Here is a 14032-nt window from a genome sequence, read left to right on the forward strand (position 1 = left end):
AAGAATTGGTGGTTGGCCACGGGGCAGACAGTACACCCAGGAAGAGCTCTGGAGGTCAGCTGCATTGGAGAAGCAGCCGGCAGCTCAAGAGTGGAACTCCGGTTGCAAGGTGGTTGGTCAGATCGGATTTGGGGGTGGTTTGTGGGGAAAGCTCAGTCTCGAGCGACTTTAGCCATGGGGCTGCAGAAGGACTTTAATTTTGAACTTATTTCTCATTGACTAATTTTTAACCGAGAAGAACTGTCATGTTGAACTTTTAACTTATTTCCTACTTTTCATCTAAGATTTTGTACCTAGCTACTTTGTACTTAAGATGGCACCATGAATGGTGATATTGTACACTTTTCACCGCATTCTTGTATCTCTGTACTCGGACATGTGACAATAAAACCTAATTCTAATGAAGGGTGAATATTACCCCTTCCAACAGCCAGCCACCTCCCCCACTTCTGAAAATCCTCTTCCCCCAGGATGCCAAGGACTGGAAAACCACCACGGATTCAGCACGTTAAGGATAGAGATCAAGAGATTTTCAGGGACCAGTGGAGTTGATGGATGCAGGGATCATGTGAGAAGGCAGGGGATTGTGGGATAAGATCAGCCATGTTCCTGTTGAATGGTGGAGCAGGTTGCAGGGGCCAAGTGCCCTACTCCTATTCTGACTAATGCTGTTTCCAAAGGGAGATAGACTGCACCAAGGCAAGGGAGCTATTTATCAGGTAGAACAGGATTGAAAGTTGGGTGGTTGAAGAAACCAGAGGGGGGCTCTTTGGCGAACAAGGTGAGCTGGGAGAGGGCAGATAGGAGAGACATCTTATCCAGAACAAGGGCAGGACAAACCTTAGGTGGGTGAAGAGGGAAAACAAAGGGGCAAGGGAAGCAGCATGGACAAGGAGAGCAGCTGGAGCCTAACTCAATCCACCTCTCCTAAAGTCCTCGCCCCACGTTGCCCAACTGAATGCTGTCCTCAGAGGGTTAAAAACAACTCCTTAATAACTCTTACTCCTGAATCTGTTGGTAGACGAACAGAAAAGGCACTTCTTCCACGTGGATAGAGTTTATGGAATTCTCAGTCTCAGCCCACCTTCCATTCACTCGTGTGGCTCCTTTACATTTACTCAGCCACTCAATGAATCAAAGAACCCCAGAAGGCTGTGTGTCACTCTTGCTACACTGTAAATGTGAAGGCTACAAATCCGGTCAACACTCGAGAGGGAAGTAATCATTTCTTTCTTGGTGCAGGGACAACAAAAGGTCCAACTGGCTGCTCGCCAAATGGGCTCTGAAGAGAAATCGAACGTACCGCTTTCTGTGACCTGACTGAAGTAGCAGAAAATAGTCTTCAGCTTTTCAGACAACTTCGGCGAAGAGTTTCCAAACAGCCTACGAAAAATGAAGGAAAGTATCTGATCAGATGCAGAGATTCCTACTTGGGAACAGTCACCCCCTTGCCTATCATGGCCCCACAACCCTCCCCCAAAAAAAATGGATCAATTGATAGTGAGAGGTGGCCATGTAAATCCTGCTTTCCAGAAAACTAAAACAGTTGTAATCTTAGAGCAAGCAGAGGCTCAGTTTGTGCACAGCAGGTTCCCATAGGCCACCTGCGTACCCTGCTCCCACCACCTTGCCATGCTGGCGAAGTGGGCAATAAAAAAAAGCAGATGGGGATAACGGTCTCCAAGTCAGCAGCCTTGGGATCTTCTCGGACCTGTGTTGCAGGGCAGAACATGTCTTGCGCAGGGCGATTGCTGCCCTGCTGGAGGCTCTCTCTCAGTCATTGACTCATACGGCACGGAAACAGGCCCATCAGTCCAACTCGTCCATAATCCCAAACTAAATTAGTCCCACTTGCCTGCTTCTGGCCCACATCCCTCTAAACTTCGTATTCATGTACCCTGTCCAAATGTCTTTTCAATGATGTAGTTGTACCAGCCTCCATTTCCTCTGGTAGCTCATTCCATACATGTACCAGCCTCCGTGAAAAAGTTGCCCCTCAGGCCCCTTTTAAATCTTTCCCCTCTCACCTTAAATCTATGTCCTCTAGTTTTGGACTCCCCTACCCTGGGAAAAGACCTTTATTATTTATCTTATCCAAGATACTTATGATTTTAAAAACCTCTAAGGTCACCTCTCAAACTCTGATGCTCCAGGGAAAAAAGGGTCCCAGCTTCTCCTTATAACTCAAACCCTCCAGTCCCGGTAACATCCATGTAAATCTTTCCTGTGCCCATTCCATTTTAACAACATCCTATAGCAGGGTGACCAGGATTGTGCAGAGTACTCGAAATGTGGCCTTACAGCCACAACATGACGTCCCAACTCCTATACTCAATGGTTTCAGCAATGAAGACAAGCGTGCTAAACACTTTTTTCACCATCCTGTCTCAGATCCTTGAACTGCACAGCCCTCAGATGTGGTAGGTAGGAAGTGAGATGGCCACGTACTCACTGCACCCATGTGTCCGTGCCCCTGCCTCGCTGACCTGCTGAAGTTGATGTCCGGGAATGTGCTGTACTCCGAGTTGGGGTACATGCTGTTGCGATGGGGAAAGGTGCAGAAGAAAGCATTTGCCAAGAGGCAGGAGATTTGCTCCTGGGACATGCTGATGGCCTGGGGATTTCCTTGCCTCAGGAGCGGGATGGGCTGCAATGGAGAGAGAGAGAAATAAACAAATGGAACATTATCTTACCAGAAGCGGCTTGCTATGGGAAGGACGGCTATTCAGTCTGATCACAGCTGGTCACTCGACTCAGGGCAGTGCTTGTCACACTCGCACCCTCCTCAATTCCCACCTACCCAGCTCTCAATGTCCAAAGATCAATCTTCCATGTTTTCAAATGCTGGAATACGTGACAGGACTACAGGCTACTTCGTCTCGTGGGAGAGTCTAGGACCAGAGGGCATCGTCTCAGAGATTAGGAGGAATTTCTTCTCTTAGCAGGTTAGGGAATCTGTAGAATTCTTTACACAGGGTACTGTTGAGGCTGCGTCATTAAATATGTTCAAGGCTGAGACAGACAGGTTTTCAATCAGGAAAGGGATCAAGGGTCACGGGGAAAGGGCAGGAGAGCGAAGTTGAGGATTATCATCAAGAGTGATTCCATCGAATAGATGGGCTGAACGGCCTAATTCAATCCCTACATCATCCATGAGGATTCACATGGCCTCGGAGCCACAAAGATAGACCTCATCTTGCTCCAAAACAGCCAATTCCTTCACCTATCCTGATACACATTGATACGATTCACTCCCTGTGGGAGCGAGTCCCACGTTCTACCTCCGCTCTCTGGGGAACAGGGTTCCTTCTTGAATTCCTAATGGGATTTCTTGGGGAGTGGAGAGTGCCTGATATTGACACCCTCTGGTTCTGCTCTTCCCCAACAAAAGGGGTCATTCTCTCCGTATCCACTCCATCGAAAACCTTCCCAGATTTTAAACACCTCTATTAGGTGGCCTTTGGTTTTCTAGAGGGCAGAGCCCCAGCCTGCCAATCCTTTCCTGATATCCATACTTACACATTTCTGATATTATCCTTCTAAATCTTTCCAGAATCTGTCTACCCCTTTCATGGTATGACAACTAGAAGTGTTGACAGTATCCGTGTGCGGTCTGAGCAAGGCTCAAGGGAGTTTAACATTGAGTTCCCTCTTTTTCAATCCTGCCGATGGCTTCTACTAACCTTGGAGCAAAGCTCTGGTAACCTTAGGGCCAGTTTTGCCATGCCTGGGAGCACGCAACACAGTAAGCGCTCTCGTTCTGCACCTTGTGTCTAGAAAGAAGGGAGGAAGTAGTCAGGGACAGTATTCAGAAGCTGCAGAAATTGTTACAGTGCAGCAGCAGGCCATTTGGCCATGTTGTAGAGGCCTGGATCGTTCCTGCCTCGTCCACGCTCTGAGGCAGCACATTCCAGGCTCTAACCCACTCACTGCATGAAAAAAAAACATCTTCTCGGGTCTCCCATTGCTTCTTTCGCCAATGACTTGCAAACTGTACCCCTCTCCAACCCTTTCTAAACTGTTCCCCCACAATCTCCCTCCTTCTATCATTCTCCATCTGGAGCACATCTCTCCCCACCACCACTTGCTCTATGATTTGGCTCACATTTGCTCAGCTTGTTCTTCTCCAAGGACTACAATCCCGGGTGTCTCCAGTCTACCTTCCCCAGTGACATCTCGCATTCCTGAATCCATTCTGTATGAGGTCTTCACAATCTCTCTAATGTGCAGGACTCAGCAATGGTCACCACCCATCAGCTGAGGTCAAACCAGTTTCTTAACACAAAATCAACTTGACCTCTGCATACAGCACGGAAACAGATCCTTCAGTCCAACCAATCCACGCTGACTGTGTTCCAAAACCAAACTAGTCCTACATGCCCATGGTTGGCCCATATCACCTCAAACATTTCTTATTCATGTACTTATCCAAATGTCTTTTAAATGTTGTGACTGTGCCCACATCCACCACTTTTTCTGGCAGTTCATTCCACATGCGAACCACTCTGGGTAAAAAAAAGTTGTCCCCTCACGTCCTATTTAAATCTTTCCCCTCCCACCTTAAAAATACACCCCCTAGCTTTGAATTCCCCTACCCTAGGGGAAAGGCCTTTGCCATTCATCTTATCTATACCCCTCATGATTTTATCAACCTCTATAATGTCACCCCTAAACCTCCTATGCTCCAGTGAAAAAAGTCCCAGCCTCTCCTTATAACTCAAATCCTCCATTCCCGGAAACATCCCGGTAAATCTTTTTTGAACCCTCACTTGTTTAATAATATCCTTCCTATAACGGCGATCAGAACCAGACACAGTATTCCAGAAGAAGGCTCACCAATGTCCCGTACAACCTCAACATGACGTCCCAACTCCTATACTCAAAGGTCTGAGCGATGAAGGCAAGAGTGTCAACCACCTTCTTAACCACCCTGTCTATATGTGAGACAACTTTCAAAGAATTATGTACCTGAACCCGTAGGTCTCTCTGTTCTACAACACTACCCAAGGCCCTACTTTTAATTGTACAAGTCCTGCCCTTGTTTGTTTTACAAAAGTACAATACCTCGCATTTATCTAAATTAAACTCCATCTGCCACTCCTGAGCCCATTGAGTCAATTGATCCACTGCCCCACCAGTTTGGGGTCATCTGCAAACTTACTAACCATGCTTTGTATATGGTCATTCAAATAATTTATATAAATGCAGACAAAAGTTGTACACTGTGCTCCCTAATATACCTGTGTGTATTTCAACAACCAAACTCTCACCTCGTCTATGATCTTCAATGAATTCTACTTCATTTCCTTCACATTCTTGGAATCTATGGAATGTGGAAAGAGGCTATTTGGCCCATCAGGTCTGCATTTACCCTCTGAAGAACATCCCACCTAACCCCTACCCTACCCCCATAACCGTGCACTTTCCATGGCTAATCCACTCACCTTACACATCCCTGGACACTATGGGCATTTTGGAACAATCTACCTAGCCTGCACATCTTTGGATTGTGGGAGGAAACTGGAGCATCCGGAGAAAATCCGCAAAGACACGGGGAGAACGTGCAAACTGCACACAGTCAATCAGTCAGTCACCATTCTCTCCCTATAGATCTTTCCCTCCCTTCCCAGCACATTTCCAGGCAGTGCATTCCACACTGTAACCACTTGCTTGCCGAAAAAGTTCTCTCTCACGTCACACTTGCTTCATTTAAAATCTATTTCCCCTCTCGTTCTTATCCCTTCTACAAACAGAAACAGCTTCTCCCTCTCTACTCTGTCCAGTCCCAAGCTGTTCAATGTATCCTCATCACTGGAACCGTTCTTGTAAATCGCTTCTGTGCTCTCCCTCCAATGTGTTTACATCTTTCCCGTAATGTGGTGCCCACAACTGTACGCAGTACTCCAGCTGGGGTCTAACAGGTGTCTTATACCAGGTCAACATCACCTCCCTGCTCTTGTACTCTATCCTCATATTAATAAAGCCAAAAATGCTGGCTATTTTATTAACTGCTGTCTCCACTTGTCCTGCCACCTTCAGTGATCTGTGTTCCTACACCCCGAGCTCCCTCTGCTCCCTTTAGAATTGTACTCCTTATTTTATACTATGTTTCCATGCTTTTCTGACCAAAGTGCATCACCTCACACTTCTGTCTGCACTGAACCTCATCTGCTCACTCTGCCAACTTGTTACTATCCTTTTGGTTCTCTGACAGAGGGAGATCAGCCAGGTCGATGTTGGATCATATTGGAAAGGCTTGACCTCACCTGCTTGAAGAATTCGTGGAGTCCTGAGAAATTCCAGAGATGGGCATATTTTTGATTGTACTCTTTAATAGCACTCTGTGAAATAAGCAGGGAAAACAAGTGGGAACACATCAAGCAAATGGTTTGCAGTCTTCTCCCACCCCCAAGGTCATTACTCAATTGTTTCAGATGTGGGCGTTGCTGGCTGGGTCCAGCACTTACTGCTCCGATCCCCTAATTGCCCCCTTGTGAAGGTGGGAGTGAGCTGCATTCTCGAACTGTACCTAAACCCGTGCTGTCCCATGTCCTGGGAATATATAGCCCAGTGTATTTCCAGCTTTTACATCTGGCCTGTTTAACATAACACAGTGTGGAGCTGGAGGAACACAGCAGGCCAAGCAGCATCAGAGGAGCAAGAAAGTTGACGTTTCAGGTCGGGACCCTTCCCAAAACGCCAGCTTTATTGCTCCTCTGATGATGCCTGGCCTGCTGTGTTCCTCCAGCTCCACACTGTGTTATCTCAGACTCCAGCATTGGCAGTTCTCTGGCCCTGTTTAATATGGTTTCAGACACCCAGCATCAATCTGGGATCACGGTGAATGAATCAGGAGCTGAAGTGGGCTATTGTACAACAAGTAAATGGTAAAACTGGAGTTTTGTGAAGAGGTTACAAACTAATCAGTGCTATTACCTCCAAATCCTTCGAGGTTTCAAACTTGGCCTTGCCGAGAACTCCTTTGATTACATCCCAGCGTTTAATCTCTGTACGATACTGAAAGATAATGATTTAGGGTGTGGCATGTAAATTCAATTCATAGATCTGGAAATATCAAGCCATGCAGTAATGGTGACCTTTAACCTATCACTGATCATCACAAGAAAAACAACTGGGTTCTTTAGTGTCCCTTCAGCAAAGAAGATTTGCCCTCCTTAGCCTGGTCTGGACTCCAGACCCCACAGCAATGTGGTTGACTCGTAATGGCCCTCTGAAACGGGCAAGTGAGCCGCTGGGTTCTAGGTATGGGCAACAAATGTCACCCTCGCTATCGATGCCTGCCTCCCCTTAAGGCACAATGAGGAAAGAAAAAAGGTTGGTGATATAATTTGCCACCTCCCCTTGGCACGTTGATCGATTCCGCATGGGGGGAGGGGGTGGTGGGTGTGGTCCGGTGCTGGTGCTACTGGGACCTGCAACGGCACTGATCTGTCTCAACCTTCTGGGAAAGTTTGTCCAACTTGGTTGAGGTAAGGGATGGTGAGTCGAGGCAGGCCGTAACAATACAAATTGCCCACCATTCCCTGTTACATTACCATTCTTGCCCTGGTCTTGGTTTGCATGCTGTGGTTTGAAAAGGGCATTTTCACGTGATGATGACTCCAGACATCCGCCGCCCTTGCGACCACAAAAGGTATCACTTGTCCCATTTCCAGGGCATCTTTCTACATGAAGAGTGATACACAGAATTACCTACACCCGTCTAGGCGATTGTTTCAACAATTCAAATGCAATTATCTTCACACAGCTGGGCCCAGCATTTATTGCCCCATTTCCCCCTAATTGCCCCCTTGAGAAGGTGGGGGTGAGCCGCCTGCTCGAACCGCTGCAGTCTGTGTGGTGTAGGGACCCCCACACAGTGCCGTTAGGGAGGGAGTTCGGATTTTAACCCAGCAACACTGAAGGGATGGCCGATATATTTCCAAGTCAGGGATGGTGAGGGGCTCGGAGGGTGAATTTGCAGGGGGTGGTATTCCCATGTACCTGCTGCCCTTGTCCTTCCAGATGGAAGTGGTTGTGGATTTGGAAGGTGGTGTCTGAGGAGGCTTGGTGAATTACTGCAGTGCATCTTGTAGATGGTACACACTGCTGCTACTGAGCGTCGGTGGTGGGGGGAGTGGGATGTTTGTGGATGTGGGGCCAATCGAGTGGGGGCTGCTTTGATCTGGATGGTGTCAAGCTTCTCAAGTGTTGTTGGAGCTGCCCCTATCCAAGGCAAGTGGGGAGTATTCCATCACCCTCCTGACTTGTGCCTTGTCAATGGTAGACAGACTTTGGGGGGAGTCAGGAGGGGAGTTACCCGCTGCAGGATTTCCAGCCTGACTTGCTCCTGTAGCCGCTGCATTTATGCGGTGAGTCCAGTTCAAATTCTGGTCATTGGTAATGGGATGTTAATAATGGGGGGATTCAGTGATGGCAACACCATTGAACATCAAGGGGGTGATGGTTAGATTCTGTCTTGTTGGAGACAGTAACCCCCAGGATGTTGAAATTTGTGGGGGGTAGGGGGGATGCGGTGTGGAGATACAGTGATGGTAACACCATTGAATGTCAAGAGGGTGATGATGAAGATGGTCATTTCCCAAGTACTTGTTTGGTGTAAATGCCACTTGTCACGTGTTAACTCAAACCTGATGATTGTCCAAGTCTTGCTACATGCGGACATGAAAGAAATGGGCCTCTGACAAGGGATAAAATATTGGGTTTACAAAGAGAAACCAGGCTGTTGGGCACGTTTGCATCTCACCCAAGTATGTGGTAGGCGAACTTCCACCCTACCTAGTCTGACTTGTACAATGTTAAATTCCCACAGTGTGCGGGTGAATTCTAATGTCCACTGACAGCACAGCCCAAAGATTTATGATCTAATCTGAACTTCAAAACATGTCAAGATTGAATGTGGCTCAGGCAGTGCCACAAAGTGACTGATACTGGTCACCCTGTTTTGTGTGTCTCTGTGGCAATATCACTAGACTTGTAATCTGCAGCTCCCAGGCTAGCGGAGACTGAATTTGAATCCCACCGTGGCCGATGATGAAATTTGAATTCAATCTGCTTTAAAATCCATCTGGTTCACTAACATTCCTTTAGGGAAGAAAACCTGCCATCCTTACCTGGTCTGGCCTACATGTGACTCCAGACTTTCAACCACGGTAGTTGACCCTGAAGTAGGCATTTCCGATGGGCACCAATCCCATAGAAAATCCCATAAAAAAAAACTATTGTACGATCTTCATGGTTCCCCCAAGTACACGCCCCCACCCCTGCCATTTTTCTCCAGCAGGGTTGTATCTCACCCACCTGGACACAAAAAATGTGGCTAGCTGCCGGGTGGAGAGCTCGCACCTCCCCGAAGCTTGACACGGCGTTCGGAAAATGATGCCCATCACCAGCCGGACGACTGTTGTCAGAACGGTGTGGCACCTGGCTCGGGGAAAGCGGCGGCCAACCATCATCGGGATTCTCGGCATCTTGGTTTTTGGCCCTCACGTCCTTGTTCATAGCCTGGGGGTGCGACGGGGAAGTGGCAACATGAAACGGACGGCTCCAATTGTAAGAGGACGTGAAGGGCGTGAGTGCACTCACTATAAAGGCAAGTTGGGGAAATGAAAAAGACCCTCAACCCTATTAACGCCAATTACAAACAGGTTAGAAACATCAACATTAGCAGCAGGTGTAGGTCATTCAGCCCCTCTGGCATCCTCCCTCATTTAATACGATCATGGGCTGATCATCCAACTCAGTCCCCTATTCCCCCCTTTATTCCTAAGAACTACATCCAATTCCTTGAAAACATTCAATGTTTTGGCACTGACCGCTTTCTGTGGCAGAGAATTCTACAGGCTCCCCCACTCTCTGGGTGAAGCCATTTCTCCTCATCTCAGTCCAACGCCATATTCATTAGACTGTGACCCCCTGGTTCTGGAAATGCTCAGACTAGATCGGGTGAAGGGGCAATGTGAGCACGCTCAGGGCAGGATTTGGGGGGGGAGGTGGTTGGAGGAAAGGGACATTGTGAGCATGCTCAGAGCAGGATTGCTGGGGGGGGCAGGGAAGGGGCAAAGTGAGCATGCTCAGGACAGGAGGGAGAAAAGGGGCAATGTGAGTGTGCTCAGTATAGGAAGGGGCAATGTTAGCATGCTCTCTGAAATGGCAACAGATTGTGGTGACAAAATACTTTTCACTGTATTTTCCCAAACACATGTGACAATAAAAATCATTCACTAATTCATTCCGCCATCAGGAACATCCTTCCTGTGTTTACCCTGTCTAGTCCCTGTTAGAATTAGATAGGTTTCTATGAGATTCCACCCCCATTCTTCTAAACTCCAGTGAATATAATCCTAACCCGATCTTGTCTCTCTTCTTCCGTCTGTCCGTGGGGGGATTCACAACATCATGTGGAGAGACTAGGGAAGCTGATATTGTTTACCCTTTTTGAGAAGAGTTCAAAATAATTGCTGTAGGTACAAGGATGGACTGCCAGTAGCAGAGTAAACAGCAGACTCAGTGTCAACGTTCCAAAGGGAATGAGTTCTCATCAGGAGGCCTTCGGGAAAGAACCAGGGCGGGTGGTGCAGCCAAGCAGAGAATTCTTCCCAAGAACCTGCACACTCACAGTGGGCTGAAGGTCCTCTTTCCATGATTCCAATCTGGAGCACAAACACCGGGCAGTTTAATGTTCCCAATGCCAGCCAGTGTGTAACTGCTTGAACACAGCACTTTCCACTGCAAGCTATGGGAAGCTAAAGGCACACACCTCATCTCCCTCCAGGGGTGGGCATTTCTACGTGTCCTAAAGTGGTAGCCACTGGCCGCCTTGGTTGAGGAAGGGATGCTATATTTGTCTGATAGCCTTCCAGCACATCAGTTTGACCTGGGACTGGCAATACAGTTATTACCCACCAGCAGCAATGTCAGAGCCAGCTGATGTCACCACTGGGGTAAGCTGACTCAATAGAAATTATTTCTTCATGTAATGTGGTGTTCTATGATACCGTAAAACATAGGAGCAGAGTAGGCCATTCAGCCCATCAAGTCGATGACAGCATAGCTGACCTCATAATCCTCAAATCAATTTACCAGCTTTATCCCCCCATAACCTTCAATTCCCTAACTGATTAAAAATCTGATCTATCTCAACGTTGAATATACTTAATGACCAAATCCGTACAGCCCTCTGTGATAAAGAATTCCAAAGATTTACTCCCCTCAGAGAGAAGAAATTCCTCACCTCTGTCTTCAATACGCAACACCTTATTCTGAGATTACATCCTCTGGTCCTAGACTCTCCCATAAGGGGACACAATCTCTGCACATCTCCCCTGTCCAGTCCCTTTAACAATCTTGTCCGTTTCAATATGGTCACCTCTCATTCCTCTAAATGAGAACAGACCCCGAGCTACTCAGCCCCTCCTCATAAGAATTCGCTCCGTACCTGGGATCAGGCGAGTGAACCTACTGTGGGCTGCCTCCGACGGCCAGTCTATCTTTCCTTAGAAACGGGGCCCCAAAACTGTTCACAGTATTCCAGCTGTGGTCCAACTAATGCCTTGTGCAGTTTTAGCAAAATCTCCCCACTTTTATACTTCATTCCCTCTGAAATAAAGGTCAACGTTCCATTGACCTACCCTATTCCCCGCTGAACTTGGATGCTGGCTTTTTTTGATTTATAGACAAAGCTTCCCCAAATTCCTCTGTGCTCGAACTTTCTGCAGTCTTTATTACACTGAAACACAAGTCAGGAATGTGATGGAATACTCCCCAATTGCCCCAGATGGGGACACCATCCAGGACAAAGCAGCCCCCGCTTGATTGGCACCACATCCACAAACATCCACTCCCCCCATCACTGATGCTCAGTAACAGCAGTGTGTACCGTTTACAAGATGCACTGCAGCAACTCACCGAGGCCCGTCAGACAGCACCTTCCAAACCCACGATCCACTTCCATCCAGAAGGTCAAGGGCAGCAGGTACATGGGAACACCACCCCCCTGCAAGTTCATCCTCCGAGCCCCTTACTGTCCCCGACTTGGAAATATATTGGCCGTTCCTTCAGTATCGCTGAGTCAGAATCCTGGAACTCCTTCCTAACGGCACTCTGTTGGTGTCCCTACACCACACGGATTGCAGGGGCTCACCCCCACCTTCTCTAAGGGGGGCGGCGGCAATAAATCATACAGTACAGAAGAGGGCCTTCAGCCCATTGAGTCTGTACTGCCAAAAATACAGTATTAAATACAGCAGTCAGACTTTCTTGCACTAGGCCCAAAGCCTTGAATGCTATAACACTTCAAGTGTTCATCCAAATACTTTTAAAGGGTGTGAGATTTCCTGCCTCAACTACTCTCCCAGGCAGTGCATTCCAGGCCCCAATACCCTGGGGGTGAAAACATTTTTTCCTCAAATTCACGCCCCCCCCCCCCCATACTTCCCCCCCTTCAGCTTAAAAGGATTCCCCCCCCCCCCGCCACATTGTTATTGACCCTTCAACTAAGGGGAACAGCTACTTGCTATCCACCACGTCCTTACCCCTCATAATCTTACACACCTCCCAACCTTCTCTGCTCCAGAGAAAACAACTTGAGCTTATCCAGAGATAGTAAGAACTGCCGATGCTGGAGCCAGAGAGAGGTTCCTGACCCGAAACGTCAACTTTCCTGCTCCTCTGATGTTACCTGGCCTGCTGTGTTCTTCCAGCTCCACACTGCCTTATCTCTGAGCTTATCCAGCCTCTCTTTATCACTGAATGCTGGCCCAACATCCCATGAGTCAATAAAGGAAAAAACATGGAGAGCCAAAACATCTGCTTCTCCAATTCTAGCTCTCTTTGCCACTGTTTACCATCTCTCTCTGTCTCTCTCTCTCTCTCCTCCCTTGACAGTGATTCCTTGAGGAGTTTTATATTTTCTGTTCACCAGGGATTGGCATCTGTGCGCCATTGGCCTCTCCCCATTTACCATCACTCGGCTGAGAGATTTTGGGGCCTACAAAAACAGGCTGCTGGTTAAACATCGGCACAAAGCATCCAGCTTCCAAACTAAGCTAGACCCACAGACAACCATCACATACCGTACTTTTTATCCAAGCAGTTAGTGATTGTTCATGAGAATCCAGCTAAGGGAATTCTTAAAAATCGGAAGCCCTTTGAAGGGTCAGCCCTGCTGTCTTTTTTTGGGACAAATATTTGGCTTTAAATATAAAGCAGAAGGCCTCTGGCAAATGTGTAAAGATCATTTAAACACTCACATGCATGTAACATTATTGATAGGCACAGGAGAAGTTGTTTTTCCCCTAGTGGGAGAGTCGAGGACCAGGAGGTGTAATCTCAGAGCAAGGGGTCGCCCATTTAAGACAGAGATGAGGAGGAATTTCTTCTCTCCGACAGGACTGAATCTGTGGGATGCTTTACTGCAGAATTTGCGTCATTAAGTAGACTCGATGGGTTGAAGGGCCTCCACCTGCCACAGTGAGGTTTGGACCCATGTCCCTAGAACATTACCCTGGGAGCGACTAAACCAGTGACATTAGCAATGCACTACTCCCTTCATTGGAATGGAGAGGGAGTATCTTTTTTACTGAAAAGGTAGGATTTGGAATGTAGTGCTTAAGAGTGTGCCAAACCAGTCTGGAGGGAGAGCACTGATATTGGGTCGCTGAACGGCCTCTTTCTGAGCTTTCAGTGATACCCGGGTGGGAGTTGGCAGCCCGGTGCAGGATTAACCAGTTGCCAGGTGAGCAGCACTCTTGGCAAGTCGAATGGAGGTGGTGAAAGTGTGTCACAGATGTTCTAGGTTTAAGACTGCTCCCCCCACCCCAGGGGCATTTAGTCAGGTTGGCAAAGGAGCTATGGGCAGACATACTCATCCACAGATCTGAGATGCCTCAAAAAAAACCAAAGTAGCTCTTACAGATTCTCTCTACACCTCCAATATCTCTTCTCCTCCACCCCTCTCGACCTCCCCTCCCCTCCCATCCCATCCTTTCCCATCCCCTCCCCTTCACTCCCA

General features: G+C 47.8%; 2 protein-coding genes across 6 annotated transcripts in view; one reads left to right on the forward strand and one right to left on the reverse strand.

The window, feature by feature from the left end:
- The window catches only part of LOC109924482 (phosphoglycerate mutase 2-like), a 77135-nt gene that overhangs the window by 58266 nt on the left and 4837 nt on the right, over positions 1–14032 (forward strand). The window lies entirely within an intron of this gene.
- The window catches only part of LOC109926081 (poly(ADP-ribose) glycohydrolase-like), a 30580-nt gene that overhangs the window by 16170 nt on the left and 378 nt on the right, over positions 1–14032 (reverse strand). For 2 of the 5 annotated variants that reach the window (XM_048618734.1, XM_048618735.1), the window contains exons 2-8: positions 9322–9525; positions 7557–7685; positions 6937–7017; positions 6267–6341; positions 3684–3773; positions 2487–2647; positions 1304–1383 (exon numbers count right to left, since the gene is read on the reverse strand). In XM_048618734.1, the coding sequence (XP_048474691.1) occupies positions 1304–1383; positions 2487–2647; positions 3684–3773; positions 6267–6341; positions 6937–7017; positions 7557–7685; positions 9322–9522 (817 nt within the window). In that variant the 5' untranslated portion in view covers positions 9523–9525. Of the gene's footprint in view, positions 1–1303; positions 1384–2486; positions 2648–3683; positions 3774–6266; positions 6342–6936; positions 7018–7556; positions 7686–9321; positions 9606–13271; positions 13560–14032 lie in introns of those variants that run through there. The other 3 variants (XM_048618731.1, XM_048618732.1, XM_048618733.1) reach the window with 3 other exon arrangements.

This window comes from Rhincodon typus, chromosome 40 (genome assembly GCF_021869965.1).
Source record: "Rhincodon typus isolate 14 chromosome 40, sRhiTyp1.1, whole genome shotgun sequence".
NCBI classification, from domain to species: Eukaryota; Metazoa; Chordata; class Chondrichthyes; order Orectolobiformes; family Rhincodontidae; genus Rhincodon; species Rhincodon typus.